At 41.8% G+C, this 16,727-nt stretch overlaps 1 protein-coding gene across 1 annotated transcript in view; it reads right to left on the bottom strand.

Annotated features, from left to right (window-relative positions):
- LOC111962489 (pleckstrin homology domain-containing family G member 7-like) overlaps window positions 1-16,727 on the bottom strand; it is a 33,949-nt gene that overhangs the window by 1,792 nt on the left and 15,430 nt on the right. Inside the window, exons 8-15 of the mRNA XM_023985609.2 lie at window positions 15,952-16,047; window positions 14,536-14,637; window positions 14,116-14,229; window positions 11,091-11,265; window positions 8,504-8,619; window positions 6,914-7,001; window positions 6,727-6,806; window positions 6,488-6,641 (exon numbers count right to left, since the gene is read on the bottom strand). Of these exons, the coding sequence (XP_023841377.1) occupies window positions 6,488-6,641; window positions 6,727-6,806; window positions 6,914-7,001; window positions 8,504-8,619; window positions 11,091-11,265; window positions 14,116-14,229; window positions 14,536-14,637; window positions 15,952-16,047 (925 nt within the window). The remainder of the gene's footprint in view (window positions 1-6,487; window positions 6,642-6,726; window positions 6,807-6,913; window positions 7,002-8,503; window positions 8,620-11,090; window positions 11,266-14,115; window positions 14,230-14,535; window positions 14,638-15,951; window positions 16,048-16,727) is intronic.

Here is a 16,727-nt window from a genome sequence, read left to right as displayed (position 1 = left end):
AAGGATGAAACATTCTTTAGTGCACACCGTTGAAAACGTAGCAAAAAAAATTTGCAACAGAAAATGAAAACAAGCATTTGTTGTTGGATAAGCTCAGTCGGTCCCTTCCTGTTTTGGCCCATTTGCTTCCGTTTTGTTCATAAACGAGAACTGGTTTGTATTCATTAACGACACAGTAGTACAGAAAGTACTGAACAAACAACTCAAGACTGAGACTGTAATCAAATACAGATTACTAATCTGCTGTTTCGATCTGTAATTATTATGGATCCCCATTAGCTGCTGCCTACTTTACCTGGGGTCCAGCAAAATTAAGGCAGTTATACAATTTTAAAAACATAATACATTCACAGATTTCACAACACACTGTGTGCCCTCAGGCGCCTACTCCACCACTACCACATGTCTACAATACAAAATCCATGTGTACGTGTGTGTAGGGTTGCACATTTTGGGGAATATTCAGAGGTGGAAACTTTCTGTGGGAATTAACGGGAATATATGCAAATTAATATTAATACCATTTTTWAAATGTAGATGTTTTTTGCATTGGATATATTTACCATATCATATGGAGACAGAAACAACATTTTACCATTTTACCCAAGTAGACATAATTGCAATTGATTAAATCCTTCCAATAGAAAGAAATTGTTACAATTTGAACTTTAATTAAATGAGTTGACTCTTCACATGGGGTGATTTCACTGAACAACAAAAGGGAATATTGAATGATCCCCAATGATCCATCGCATCTCCCAAAAATGTTTTCAACATACATCTGTAAAATTATAGTCTAGAAACTAAAGCTTTGGTTGTCTTCCTCTCAGGCTTCCATGTCTTCTCCCTGGACCTCCTCAATGTCCACCTCTTGAACATTAGACTCTGAGGCCTCATCTTCACTGTCACTTTCATTGTCAGGCTCAAAACGCCTCAAATTTGCCCGGATGGCCACCAATTTTTCAACCCTTGTATTTAGTCAGCCTGTTGCATGCTTTGGGGTGTGTAATTCCCTAAAACAAGGAACAGTTCTGTGCGCTCTGAGGCGGCTGATGTTGGGAGATTTTGGAGGATGCATTGGCGCAACAGGGAAAGATGCTCAGGGACCCACAAAGTCCCTACCCAGGTGGCTGATGAGATTGTTGCCAGACTGCCATATTGCATCTCCATTCCAAACGCCCTTTGCTTGGAAGTGTACTTCGCCCAGCCTGCCAAGAACCTGCCTCCTCCAGACCAAGGTGGGAGACACGGTTGTGATGACACCATAGGCCTTGTTGATCTCTGCACCAGAAGGATGCTCTTGCAGCATACTTGGTCCAAATGTACACTGCGGGCGTTGTAGGGCTTCAGGCAAAAGTCTTCACGCCTTTTGATGTATTTTAGAACTGTAGTTTCCTCTGCTTGGGCAACGGTGAAGTGGGCAGTACGGTTCTTCTCTTACATCTGCAAGCAGAGTCTGAACATCAGACAGGGTGGCATTGTCTCCCTCAATCTGTGCAATGGCTACTGCTATAGGTTTCAGGCTGCTTACCACTCTCTCCCAAAATACATCCTCCAGGGGATCATATTGATGGGCTGTCCATATCAGCAGAGAGACTCCTTCCCCTCCAGGAGACTGTCAAACATGATGACAACACACCCCAACGAGTGTTGCTGGGCAGCTTCAATGTGGTACTCTTATTCTTCTCACTTGCTTGGTATGGTAGATTGTGGCTATAACTTGATGACCTTTCACATAACCTAACCATTTCTTTGGCTCTCTTGTAGAGTGTATCCATTGTTTTCAGTGCATGATGTCCTTGAGGAGCAGATTCAATGCATGAGCAGCACAGCCAATGGGTGAGTGTGAGGGTTGGACTCCTCCACTTATACCAAGCAACCATCATGTTCGCAGAATTGTCTGTCACCAGTGCAAATACCTATACCTTCTGTGGTCCAAGGTCATTGATGACTGCCTTCAGCTCATCTTCAATGTAGAGACCGTGTGTCTGTTGTCCCTTGTGTCTGTGCTCTTGTAGAATACTGGTTGGGGGGGGGTGGAGATGATGTAGTTAAATATTCCTTGCCCCCAAACATTCGACCACCCATCAGAGATGATTGCAATACAGTCTGCTTTCTCTATGATTTGCTTGACCTTCACTTGAACTCTGCATCCAGCAAAATAGTAGATAAAGCATGTCTGGTTGGAGGGGTGTATGCTGGGTGAAGAACATTCAGAAATCTCTTCCAATACACATTGCCTGTGAGCATCAGAGGTGAACCAGTTGTATACACAGCTCAAGCAAGAAATTCATCAGCATTTCTCTGACTACGTTCCTCCATTGAGTGAAACAAACATCAGATTCCAGGAGGACCATGAGCTGTTGCTATTGATAAGGTGTCTGATTAATCCTTTTCACCTCGAATAGAAGTAGAGGGACTTTTGTCAGAGGTTGCTTGATGTGAGCGCTGAGGGAACTTTATGCACTTGGCCAGATGATTCTGCACCTTTGTTGCCATCTTCACATATGATTTGGCACAGTATTTGCAAAAGTACACAGCTTTTCCTTCTACATTAGCTGCAGTGAAATGTCTCCACACATCAGATAGTGCCCATGACATTTTCCTATAAAGATTAGGAAAAAATGAGTAAAGAAAACACAAATACAATTCCATGTACAGATAAATAGTTAAGCAGTTAGATTAAACAACTCCTTTGTAAGATAAATGTTTTAAAATGAAACATGTATGGAAACAGGTGAATTAACACTCCTCAGTTAGCAAGCTAAAACCAACACGGTAGCAAAAACTAACTAGCAGAAATTGTTAACAAGTTAGAAATTATTTAAACACTCTGCTGTAGGCTACTATTTACTAGTTAACAAAAAATCATGTATGTTATATAAAATATATTCACCCCACCCAGTATTGTAATCAAAACTTACCAGAAAGCATGTAGTCCTTGGCTCAGACAGTGTAGTCGTGTGCCTTATGTATATCCCACAAAAAAGGTTCAGTGTTATAAGATAACTTTTTGATGAATTTAAGTAAAATTCCCCAAATTCCAGGGCTTAACTTCCCATGGAAAATTTCTGGGAAAATGCTGGAAATTTACCGGAAAGTTTCCGACCCTTTGCAACCCTACGTGTGTGCATAGTGCATATGTTATCGTGTGTGTATGCATGTGTCTATGCCTATGTTTGTGTTCCTTCACAGTCCATGCTGTTCTATAAGGTGTATTTTTATCTGTTACTTAGATCACATTTTACTGCTTGCATCAGTTACTTGATGTGGAATAGAGTTCCATGTCGTCATGGCTTTATGTAGTACTGTGCGCCTCCCATAGTCTGTTCTGGACCTGGGAACTGTGAAGAGACCTCTTGTGGCATGTCTTGTGGGGTATGCATGGGTATCCAAGCTGTGCACCGTAGTTCAAACCAACAGCTTGGTGCATTCAACATGTCAATACCTCTCATAAGTAGTGATGAAGTCAATCTCTCCTCCACTTTGAGCCAGGAGAGATTGACATGCATATTACTGATGTTAGCTCTCTTTGTACATCAAAGGGCCAGCTGTGCTGCCCTGTTCTGAGCCAATTGCAATTTTCCTAAGTCACTTTTTTGTGGCACCTGGCCACACGACTGAACAGTAGTCCAGGCGCGACAAACCTGGGGCCTGTAGGACCAACCTTGTTGATAGTGCTGTTAAGAAGGTAGAGCACCGCTTTATTATGGACAGACTTCTCCCCATCGTAGCTACTGTTCTATCAATATGTTTTGACCATGACAGTTTACAATCCAGGGTTACTCCAAGCAGTTTAGTCACCTCAATTTGCTCAATTTCCACATTATTTATTAAAATATTTAGTTGAGGTTTAGAGTTTAGTGAATGATTTGTCCCAAATACAATGCTTTTAGCATTGGAAATAACTTATTCCTTGCCACCCTCTCTGAAACAAACTTCAGCTCTTTGTTAAGTGTTGTAATCATTTCAGTCGCTGTAGTAGCTGACGTGTATAGTGTTGAGTCATCCGCATACATAGACACACTGGCTTTACTCAAGGTCAGTGGCATGTCGTTACTAAAGATTGAAATAAGTAGGGGGCCTAGACAGCTACCCTGGGGAATTCCTGATTCTACCTGGATTATGTTGGAGAGGCTTCCATTAAAGAACACCCTCTGTGTTCTGTTAGGCAGGTAACTCTTTATCCACAATATAGCAAGGGGTGTAAAGCCATACCAAATCCGTTTTTCCAGCAGCAGACTATGATCGTTGATTGCACAATATATTTTTATCATAGGTTTGATTATTGATATCGAATCAGTATTTTATCAGTAAGTAAAGCAAGAGGTGTGAAACAAGTGACAAAGAGTGTGGGAATCCCTAGCCTAAATGTAATGGATTAGTAGATGTTTAATATGTCTGTTGAAAATCAATGTTTTAATCAGTGATGAGACGCTGGGAAAAATGAGATCCTGTTATAAGGTTGTTGATTATTTTGTACACACACACAGTTGAGAGGAGATTAAGCATTACATTTTACTGCTTTCACCCCGCTGTATCCTGTGAATATGACCAATAAAGTTTGATTTGAAACACACACTAAGGTAGACAAAAGCTGAGATGTTTGTGTGTGCTACTAGGACAGGTTGCCTTAAAAAAAACTGTGGTAGCTATATAAGTGACTGCTGGCCTTTTTTAACTCCTATACAGTGCCTTCGGAAAGTATTCAGACCCCTTGACTTTTTCCGCATTTTGTTACGTTACAGCTTTATTCAAAAATTGATTAAATAATCTCAGCAGTCTACACACAATACCTCATAATGAAAAACAGAAATACCTTATTTACATAAGTATTCAGATCCTTTGCTATGAGAATCAAATTGAGCTCAGGTGCATCCTGTTTCCATTGATCATCTTTGAGATGTTTCTACAACTTGATTGGAGTCCAACTGTGGTAAATTCAATTGATTCGGCATAATTTGGAAAGGCACACACCTGTCTATATAAGGTCCCACAGTTGACAGTGCATGTCAGAGCAAAAACCAAGCCATAAGGTCAAAGGAATTGTCCGTAGAGCTCAGAGACAGGATTGTGTCAAGGCATAGATCTGGGGAAGGGTACCAAAACATTTCTGCAGCATTGAAGGCCCCCAAGAACACAGTTGCGTCCATCATTCTTAAATGGAAGAAGTTTGGAACGACCAAGACTCTTCCTAGAGCTAGCCGCCCAGCCAAACTGAGCAATCGGGGGAGAAGGGCCTTGGTCAGGAAGGTGACCAAGAACCCGATGATCACTGACAGAGCTCTAGAGTTCCTCTGTGGAGATGGGAGAACCTTCCAGAAGGACAACCTTCTATGCAGCACTCCACCAATCAGGTCTCCCAAGTGGCGCAGCTATCTAAGGCACTGCATCTCAGTGCTAGAGGCATCACTACAGACCCTGGTTCGATTCCAGGCTGTATCAAAACCGGCCGTYATTGGGAGTCCCATAGGGCGGCGCACAATTGGCCCAGCATCGTCCGGGTTAGGGTTTGGCCGTGGTAGGCCAACATTGTAAATAAGAATTTGTTAACTGACTTGCCTAGTTAAATAAAGATTAAATAAAAAATGTAAACATTGTGGCCAGACAGAAGCCACTCCTCAGTAAAAGGCACCTAAAGACTCTCAGACCATGAGAAAAAATATTTTCTTGTCTGATGAAACCAAAATTGAACCCTTTGGCCTGAATGCCAAGCATCCCCTCTGGAGGAAATCTGGTACCATCCCTATGGTAAAGCACGGTAGTGGCAGAATCATGCTGTGGGGATGTTTTTCCCAGGGACTGGGAGACTAGTCGGGATCGAGGCAAAGATGAATGGAGCAAAGAGTCTTGTCCCATCGCTGCAACTCCCGTACGGACTCGGGAGAGGCGAAGGTCGAGAGCCGTGCGTCCTCTGAAACACAACCCAGCTGAGCCGCACTGCTTCTTGACACAATGCCAGCTTAACCCGGAAGCCAGCCGCACCAATGTGTAGGAGGAAACACCGTACACCTGGCGACCGTGTCAGCGTGCACTGTGCCCGTCCTGCCACAGGAGTCACTAAAGCGCGATGGTACAAGAACATCCCTGCCGGCCAAACCCTCCCCTAACTCGGACGATGCTGGGCCAATTGTGCGCCGCCCCATGGGTCTCCCAGTCGCGGCCGGCTGCGACAGAGCCTGGACTCGAACCAAGATCTCTAGTGGCACAGCTAGGCACAGTCGTCTGTGCCTTAGACCACTGCGCCACTCGGGAGGCCCATTTTTATTTATTTTTTAAATTTATTTATATATATATTTGTTAAATTAGCAAACATTTCTAAAAACCTGTTTTTGCTTTGTCATTATGGGGTATTTTGTGTAGATTGATATAAACGATTGAATCAATTTTAGAATAAGGCTGTAACCTGGCAAAATGTAGAAAAAGTCAAGGGGTCTGAATACTTTCCCGAAGACACTGTATCATTGAGGTGTTGATCCTTCCCTACCTGCTGCGTTGAGTTGGTCTATGTTCTTGAGCTGGAGGCGGTCCAGCGAGACGGGCTGATCCAGGACGGTGAAGGTACAGCCCTCCTTCAGCAACTGGTCCAACTCCTGGTTCTGAGGTGGACGGTGGGGACTCTGTTCAGGACCTGTGGACTTCTGGAGAGGGAGAAAGAGAGAATTCGGAAGTAAGTAAGGAAATAAGGAGTATAAGTATATGCAACAAATCAGATATTGGTAGCACCTTTTTGTTCCTCTTGATCTTGGTGATGAGGAGGAGCTCGTCAAACAGAAACAGGTACACATTCTGCAGCTTGCCGTTCTCTAGAATCACATGTAGAGATGACATGGCTAAAATATGCAAAAACATGTAGAACTACAGTAGTTTTAATTTTAATTAGTCTTGTCTAATTACTATGTATGTCACTGACCTGTAAGCACTAGTTTTCCCTTGTGCAGCAGGCTCCGATGAGAGATGAGGTTTTCGAGGGAGACGGACTTTAGGAGATGCTTCAGATTCTGTTTGTAGCCAAATGAAGGGCTGAGGTTATGTTGTGGTAAATTTGTTTGCGTTCTTATAAGTTCATACTGTATGTGGTGTCAGTGTATACAACGGTGGGTCTAATCCTGAATGCTGATTGGTTAAAAGCGCATTCCAGCCTGTATCTATTCCACAAGTTACCACCGGGTAAATCTATGACTTTAAAATGCCTATTTACTCTGTTCCATCTGAATGCGCAATCCACTGTCTCATCAGCCCAGCCAGGCAACTTATATACTTGATCTCCACTATAAAAAAGCATCAAGACATTATCTCACATTTCTTTGAGACTAACATTTAGTTTTCAACAACAGAGATTTGTATAAACCTTGCCGTCTGTCTCTCCGACATTTGCAACATTGTTTCAAGATTCAAATTTGATCTCCAGCTGTCCCATAGTAATGAACGTGTTGGAATGAGACAGTTTGCAGTTTTTACAGCTTCAGTTTGAAGTGATTGTGTTAGCTATATTGTTGGCTAGCTCCTCTGAACAACAGTGTATTGATGAGAAAGCACATGCCAGGCAAAATTGTGCCTCATTAGCTTATTGTTATGGATGTATCCAAATAAATCTCACTAGAAAACAGCTTAAGCAAATGCAGCTACTTTGCTGTTATTCTGGCTTTTTGACATGACTGTAAGTTAGCCGTAGTTGGCTAGCTAGAAAGCAAGGGATACGAACGTTGCCAGCCAGTATGGCAATGGAACATTTAGAACAAACGACATCCATAGATTCAGAACAAAAAGACTGAACGACTGGGTCGCGTCTCTGGCAACCGAACCAATAGAACGAACGAGCAGATGGCTTGGGTAGCAACCCTAGATTTGTTTTGGATCTATATCTTGTGGAAGGATGAAATAGTATGAACAAATTCATCACAATAACGTTTTTAATGAAAATATGTCAATCATTATTTGAATATGTTGGTAACCCGTTGTATAAAAGTGATAATGCCCGAGAAGCCAGTGTTTGGAGGATATATTGGTACGATTTGCCGGCCCTTGACTTGGTCTTGGGCCTAACAACACCCGTTTCAATACATCCTCCAAACACCGGCTTCTCAGGCATTTTCACTTAAATATCACACTGTAATATCTTATCTGTGTGTCTGTCTAGCTTTGCGGATCCTGATGTTAGGTATCACTTGATCCTTGTCTGAAAAACCCCCACTAAGAAGCTTTAGACAGCTTTCTCTTTCCTTTACATCAGTGCTATGATCTCAGATTTAAGATACAGCTAAGTTATTGTAGTATCTGACTTGTGTAAGAAACGTTAACCATATGGTCTATTCTATTCAGAACTCAAGAAGATCCACTTGTCATGGCAAGACTGACAATAGTGGAAAACTTTAGAACAGGCCCTATGTTCCTCCAGGAACCAAGATGATTAAGTAAATTGAGTAAGTTCTATTCTGTATTTGTGCAAACCAAGTTTAGTATTCAAAGCTCAACTCTCCCAGTATAGTAAAAGCAGCCTTACCTCAGGGACGAAGGCCCGCTTGTCTCTCTCCCACACTGGCAGCCACACCAAGMAATCTCTTAGCTGTTTCACCTTCTGGTAGTTGTCCAGCCATTTCACCTTCCCCTCCAGATCACCTGCGCACACACACACAGAGGGGGAGGAGTGTGTGTGAATGACAAGATCATCACCCTGGGCAAAAAGCATAGGAGATGTTTTGGCGGTGTTGGAGTGGTATGAACTGACGTATTGGTATGCGGCTGCTCTTCTGTTATTATCCCTACTGCATAAGAAATTCAAAATAGAGGTAGAAAGTGTAGGCTCTATCGATCATAGGAATAATGACTCTCAAATGTTAATTTTGATGGGGGATTTATAGATTGATAGGCTAATTCAAGTTTTTGAACTTTTAATGCGGCTGCATAGGATTGGTCGGATTATAGTCGGGTGTGGTTTCGTTGCATCCAATGGCAGTGTCTGTGATAAGGTAACGCAAAGAGACCTTAGTGGATTTTACAGCTCTGATGCCGCGTGCACACAGGCTGCATCATTACATTGAAGTACGGTACATTTTACGTAATCATCGCAATCCATGCATCCCATCACAACAAAAAGAATCACGCACCTTCGGTGCCTTATCTACTTTTCTGATAATGCATGGCAAAGCAATGTACAAGTTGGAAGAATCCAGCCTAGCCCGGCAGATGAGTCACAGCGGTGCGGATTGCCTCCCATTGAAAATAATGGACTTCCACTGGAATGCATACAGTTTACCTCAGTTGGTGTGCACGAAGCTTAAAGCAGTTCCAGCTCCGACATCGCCAAAACAAAACTATGCGGATGTCAATTTGATTGAATCTAGCCCTCAAATGTTTTGTTGTGAGCAGTGCACAAACTAGTTAGGAACATCAATTATGGTTGGCTTATCCCTGGCTTTAGAACACACAGACCCCTCAACAAGGATGTCACTTCGTTGTCATCGGGTTCAATTAATATTATTTTTGTAACTTCGTATTAGTTTAATAAATTAGTTCTACTTTAACATTTTCAGCTGCATTTTTAATTGAACTATCAATTTGTCTGGTATTGGCAATGAAACAAATCAATTTGAAATAGTATCTCTGATGTTGCATCTCAAAGTTCTTGACACAGATATCATTAAACGATGACAACAGTTCACTGTGTGTCGCAACATGGGTGTGATCTATAATGCTCCATTGTTGTGCACACCTTTTCCTCTAAACACCCCCCACACCCTTAGAACCAACTTCTCTGGTTTTAAACAGTCGATGTAGCACTGATATGAGAAACATTCATTATAGTGTCAAAATTGGCTACAAAGTGTAAATAGGATAATTGGTAATAAAGTCAGTCTCGTCCAAAACTGAGTTTTGTGAGTTCGTCACTACTTACTGGACAGTTGTCTATGGATACACAGTGCCCACTAACACGGGAGAATCAGCAGTGCTGATTGTGCTCTATCAGCTGTGCGAGCTCTATCAAATCATAGCAGCCAGAACCTCCAGACAGTGAGACAGATCTGCCCATTACTCAGCGCCTCAGACTTGTTTACATAAGATAACATGTCACCAATTTTATGTTGAAATAACCCTTGGACCTAAGCCCTTAATGGAGTGGCCACACGCTGATGTGTTTGATAGTGTCAATCACGCGTCTGCCACTTTTTTGAGCAAAATGAGAATTGAGACAATCAGAGCGCACTGGTATCCCAACTGCAACTTGTCAATATTCCAAAACCCATTTGCGAGCATCTTGTGTCCCCCTGCAACCTGTTTTGTCACGTGATTCCCTATAAAACACTGCTAGAAAGGTGCACACTCTGGTAATAAATAGTGAAAATGTTTTTTGTTTCTTTTGGCACAGAAGCACACATGTTGTCACTCGCCAGTGACTTGATAAGCTAATTGTGTTCTGGCTGCTGAATGTGCCTACAAGCTACTACTTGCTAGCTTTATTGACAAACACAGAGTTGGAACCTACCTAGCTAGCTAGTGATTTTGGCTACTGGTAAACAGCATGTAGCTTGTGCTTTATTTACGATAGTTTGACAGCTTGGAAGAGCTATGGGGCTATGGTGACTCAGGAGAGAAAAACAACAGTACCTGCTTTGTTTTTTTTGCACAATATGCAAAAATAACACCCACATCAAACCACACCSCCAAGACAACTCTCATTTGGCTTCAGTAATGGCGGCTTGCATTTCTTAATGAGCAATCTTCAAAACGAGTCCAAATCAGGAAGTGCAGTCGCCCTTTAAGCCAGGAATAATGTGTAAGTGACTGTCAAAAGCACAGCACTGTCAGGAAAACCCCAAGAGTCCCGATGAGCTGATAACCTGAATGGCAGGTATGCTGTTTCCTACATAGAAAAATAGAACTCTTTGAGAGACACAGAGGAGAACCAACCAGTATAAAAGCACAGCCCCCTTCATTATCGAGGCATGGTGTTGATAACATCAAAGAGCCTTGCTAGATGCATCTGTTCAAGGCCAGGCAAATAGGAGATAGGATACAGCAGCCTGTGTAGTGATATGAGGTTCTACAATACAGTGTTCCAGTGAAGTGGATGAAGGAAGGGGGATGCTCACATATGGAGGTGTCCACCTGCTCCACCACGCTCTGCAGGGCGCTCTCCTCCTCCTCGGTCCGGCTCCTCTTCCCAACGTTCTTCAGCAGCAGGGGGTAGCGGGTCAGACGCTGCAACGGCGCCACCAATAGGTCACGCAACTGCAGCCTCCGGCACTCCTGGTTCCTCTCACACCACTAGAGGAGAGAAAGAGAGAGAGCATGAAAGAGTGATAGAGAGAGTGAGAGAGCGATAAACCACCTCTCCAATCTTTTTGGCCCTATAACAAAGAACAAACAGCAAAAACATACATGATGAAATAAAAATCTTATAATCAACTATTAAAGACTACAGTCCCAGAACCCACTGGATTCTCCAATTACGTTGAACGAACTACAGGACAAAATACAAACCCTCCAACCCAAAAAGGCCTGTGGTGTTGATGGTATCCTAAATGAAATGATAAAATATACAGACCAGAAATTCCAATTGGCTATACTTAAACTCTTTAACATCATCCTTGACTCTGGCATCTTCCACAATATTTGGAACCAAGGACTGATCACCCCAATCCACAAAAGTGGAGACAAATTTGACTCCAATAACTACCATGGGATATGCATCAACAGCAACCATGGGAAAATCCTCTGCTTTATCATTAACAACAGACTCATATATTTCCTCAGTGAAAACAATGTACTAAGCAAATGTCAAATTGGCTTTTTACCAAATTACCGTACGACAGACCACGTATTCACCCTGCACACCCTAAATGACAAACTAACAAACCAAAACAAAGGCAAAGTCTTCTCATACGCTTTTGACTCAATTTGGCATGAGGGTCTGCTATAAAAAAATYTATGGAAAGTAGTGTTGAGGGAAAAACATATGGCATTATAAAATCCATGTACACAAACAACAAGTGTGTGGTTAAAATTGGCAAAAAACAACAACATTTATTTCCACAGGGCCYTGGGGTGAGACAGGGATGCAGCTTAAGCCCCACACTCTTCAACCTATATATCAACGAATTGGTGAGGGCCCTAGAACAGTCTGCAGCAGCTGGCCTCACCCTACTAGAATCTGAAATCAAATTTCTACTGTTTGCTGATGATCTGGTGCTTTTGTCCCCAACCAAGGAGGGTGTACAGTAGCACCTAGAACATCTGCACAGATTCTGTCAGACCTGGGCCCAGACAGTAAATCTCAGTAAGTCAAAAATAATGGTGTCCCAAAAAAGGTCCTGTTGCCAGGACCACAAATTCAAATTCCATCTAGACACTGTTACCCTGTTTCACAAACTCGGTCCTTGGGACCCCAAGATTTGCACATTTATGTTTTTGCCCTAACACTACACAGTAGATTCAAATTATCAAAGCTTGAATATTAATTGATTATATGAATCAGCTGTGTAGTGCTAGGGCAAAAACCAAGACGTGCACCCCTTGGGGTCCCGAGGACCGAGTTTGGGAAACCCTGCCCTAGAGCACACAAAAAACGATACATACCTCGGCCTAAATATCAGCGCCAAAGGTAACTTCCACAAAGCTATGAACAATCTGCGAGACAAGGGAAGAAGGGCCTTCTATGCCATCAAAAGGAACAATTAGGAACTGGCTAAAAAATACTTGAATCAGTTATAGAATTAGGATCTGGCCCTTCATGGTTGTGAGGTCTGAGGTCCACTAACCAACCAAGAATTAACAAAAATCAGACAAACACCAAATTGAGACTGCATGCAGAATTATGCAAAAATATCCTCCGCGTACAACGTAAAACACCAAATAATGCATGCAGAGCAGAATTAGGCCGATACCCATTAATTATCAAAATCCAGAAAAGAGACGTTAAATTCTACAAACACCTAAAAGGAAGCGATTCCCAAATCTTCGATAACAAAGCCATCACCTACAGGGAAAGGAACCTGGAGAAGAGCCCCCTAAGCAAGCTGGTTCACAAACACAAACAAAGCCCCAGGACAGCAACACAATTAGACCCAACCAAATCATGAGAAAACTAAAAGATAATTACTTGACACATTGTAAAGAATTTACAAAAAAAAAATMAGCAAACTAGAATGTTATTTGGCCCTAAACAGAGAGTACACAGTGGCAGAATACCTGACCACTGTGACTGACCCAAACTTAAGGAAAGCTTTGACTATGTACAGACTCGGTGAGCATAGCCTTGTTATTGAGAAAAGCCGCCGTAGGCAGACCTGGCTCTCAAGAGATGACAGGCTATGTGCACACTGCCCACAAAATGAGGTGGAAACTGAGCTGCACTTCATAACCTCCTGCCCAATGTATGACCATATTAGAGACACATATTTCCCTCAGATTACACAGACCCACAAAGAATTTGAAAACAAATCAAACTTTGATACACTCCCATATCTATTGGGTGAAATACCAGTGTGCCATCACAGCAGCAAGATTTGTGACCTGTTGCCACAAGAAAAGGGCAACCAGTGAAGAGCAAACACCAATGTAAATACAACCCATATTTATGTTTATTTATTTTCCCTTTTTTACTTTAAKTATTTGCACATCGTTACAACACTGTATATTTGAAATGTCTTTATTCTTTTGGAATAGTGTAATGTTTACTGTTCAGAGAGAGAGAGAGAGAGTACAGTACTGTAAGTAGGTAGATAAGTGTGTGTGACAATATTGAGAAAAATATTGATATTGAGAGAAAAAGCGATTGAGTAAGAGTTTGGGAGGAAATAAGACAGAGAGAGAGAAGAGACAGGTTAGGGTGTAAGAGTGAAATAGAGAGCATATTAGATAGAACAGCGGAATGGGGGAGGGGAGGAGGGAAAGTGAAGTTGTCGAGGAAGAAACATTCTCAGCGGAGAGTAAAAAAGTTGTAAAAAAGGGTTGTAAAAAAGAAAGAAAAAGAGTCACAATAGCAGAAGTCAAATTGTCACGTTCCAAATTGTCAGCAAGCCCCAGTACAGGGCGACCTTGCCTCAACCAACCCGGATTTACAGTTCAAAATAAGCAGCGCTCGGCGGCTCCGGCCAGCAGTACAGTAGAGTGTACCTTAACGTAGGAGCCAAAGTCCTCTCTGTTCTTCAGGCTGCCCAGATAAAATAGTGCAGCGGAATAGTTGAGGCAGTACTTCTGCAGACAGTGGCATATGCTCTCCCGGAACGCCTGCCGACAGATAGAGAGACGTAGTGGTTATCTAGCTAGCATAGAGAGAGACACAGAAAGCTGGGCCACAGGAAAAACAACTGAGATATGCATTCATATTGTACATTTCATGGAGGGAGATAAAGAGATGTACATCTAGTATATCATATTTGTGTATGTCATATTTTCAATCAATGATGTGGCTAATATTGAGGCTCCTGATTACTTCTGTACTAATTAGAGAGAGAGAGAGAGAGAGAGAGAGAGAGAGAGAGAGAGAGAGCAAGAGAGTGTGTAAGTGTGCGTGCATGTGTCAGCTGTACCTACCTTAGTGAGAAGCTTTAGCAGGTTGGGCCCACCTCCTGCCACAGGGATCTCCCAGGACTCCTTGATGACACGCAGCAGGCTGGTGATGAAGCCAAAGCTCACCTGGGGAACAACACATCATATTACAGAGTCCACATAATGACTATTGCTGTGTAGTCATATACAGTTATTATTTTGGCTCTATACTCCGGAAGTTTGGATTTAAAATCAAACTGTGATCAAACAGGTATTTTCATCCATATCGGGTGAATCGTTTAGAAATTACAACACTTTTTGTACATAGATAGTGCCCCCATTTTAGAGGAACAAAAGTATTGGGACAAATTCACTTATATGTSTATTAAAGTAGTAAAAAGTTAAGTATTTTGGTCCCATATTCATAGCACACAAAGACTGCATCAAATTTGTTGGATGCATTTGCTGTTTGTTTTCTTTGTATTTCAGATTATTTAGTGCCCAATAGAAATGAATGGTAAATAATATATTGTGTAATTTTAGAGTCACCTTTATTGTCAATAAGAATAGAGTATGTTTCTGACACTTCTATATTAATGTGGATACTACTATGATTACGGATAATCCTGAATGAATCGTGAATAATGATGCGTGAGAAAGTTGCTCCCCAAAATGGGGGACTATGTACAAAAGGTTCTGTGAAAGCTGAAGTCTGCACTTTAACCTCAGTCATGGATTGATTTAACAAAAAAAGGTTTTTAAATATAGAGCCAAAAGAAGAAAAAATGCTTTACTGTCCCAATAATTACAGAGTATGATGGCATGATGGCAAGGACTGATAATTAAACCTCCAATGTCTCGCTTCAGTCACCTGCAGCTCTCTATTTTCTATTTTCTTCAGTAAAATAACCAGATGATGTGATATTAGGAAAACTCAAACCTTTTAACATATAGCCTAGAGTAAGATGATGTTGAAGATTTGATGTTGTGATGGGGAATATTTTGTGATTTATTTAGGAATTACATTTTGATATGTGGATAGCTTGTGGTAAACCACCTCCCATCCAAGATCCAGTACCAAAACAATGCACATTCCCCTTTGACCCCTTCACTGTCATGGTCAGTTATCCCTCCGGGAGCTGGATAACTACTTTCCACACACTAGTGACTGCCTCACTGCCCCATGGTAGCATGCCATGGCCCTATCATCGTTCTGCATGGAAGACTCCACCCACTGCACCCGTACAGGACCAGTTCTAATCTGATCTGGGTAGTGTTAGAGGGTGACCAGTGTGTTGGCATGGCGACAGCACTAAATAGAACACTAGCTATAATATAATAGGACACAATAATGATAGTTTGTGCTTTAATTATGTTGTAAACTCTTAACATGCCAAACAAATAAAGATATTTTAATCTAATCCAACCTATTGTAATATATGTATATATATATGGTCTTACCAGACACAGCTCGTTGAGGTTGGCAAACAGCCTCCAGGAGTCCACGTCATGCAGGCAGTCCCTCATCTGCAGGTTGGTCAGCATGGCCAGAAACACCTGAGGGACACAATAGAAACACAAACAAACAAACACATTACAAACACATTAGAAACACAAACAAATACATTTGAAGTACCAACACAAACACATTAGAAACACAAACAAATACATTAGAAATATCAACACAAACACATTAGAAACACAAACAAATACACATTACAAACAAACAAAACACACACAAATATATTATAATTTTTTATTAAACAAACATTAGAAACACAAACAAACACATTTGAAAACACAAACAAATGGGGTTAGATTTGTTTGTGCTGTATTCAATTGACTAGTAGAGAGGACAACGTAACATTTGATCACAATAAAGCTGAAGAAAGAGTTCCCCAACAAAGTATATTTTAAGAAGGGGCAGTTTGAAGTCAAAGGAACCATCACAACATGACCTTGGCGTTCACAAAGCCTCACAAAGCACAAGGTGTTGGGTGGCAGTGGTGCGGCGCCATTCCTATTCAAATGTGTGTATGTGCGTGTGTGTGTCAGGGTTTCCGTTAGGAAAATGTGGCGCTGGACATTTGACTGGCAGTATTTTAATTTACCGGACATTCGAGAAATCTACCTTACTCATATGCATTGGAAACATAACCTGATTAGGGCGTCCACCCCCGGTGCTCAGAATGATTAACCTGATTAGGGCGTCCACCCCCGGTGCTCAGAATGATTAA

Source organism: Salvelinus sp. IW2-2015, linkage group LG4q.1:29 (genome assembly GCF_002910315.2).
Source record: "Salvelinus sp. IW2-2015 linkage group LG4q.1:29, ASM291031v2, whole genome shotgun sequence".
NCBI lineage: Eukaryota > Metazoa > Chordata > Actinopteri > Salmoniformes > Salmonidae > Salvelinus > Salvelinus sp. IW2-2015.
The sequence above is the reverse complement of the archived record's forward strand: the minus strand, read 5'-3'. Positions and strand labels throughout refer to the sequence as shown.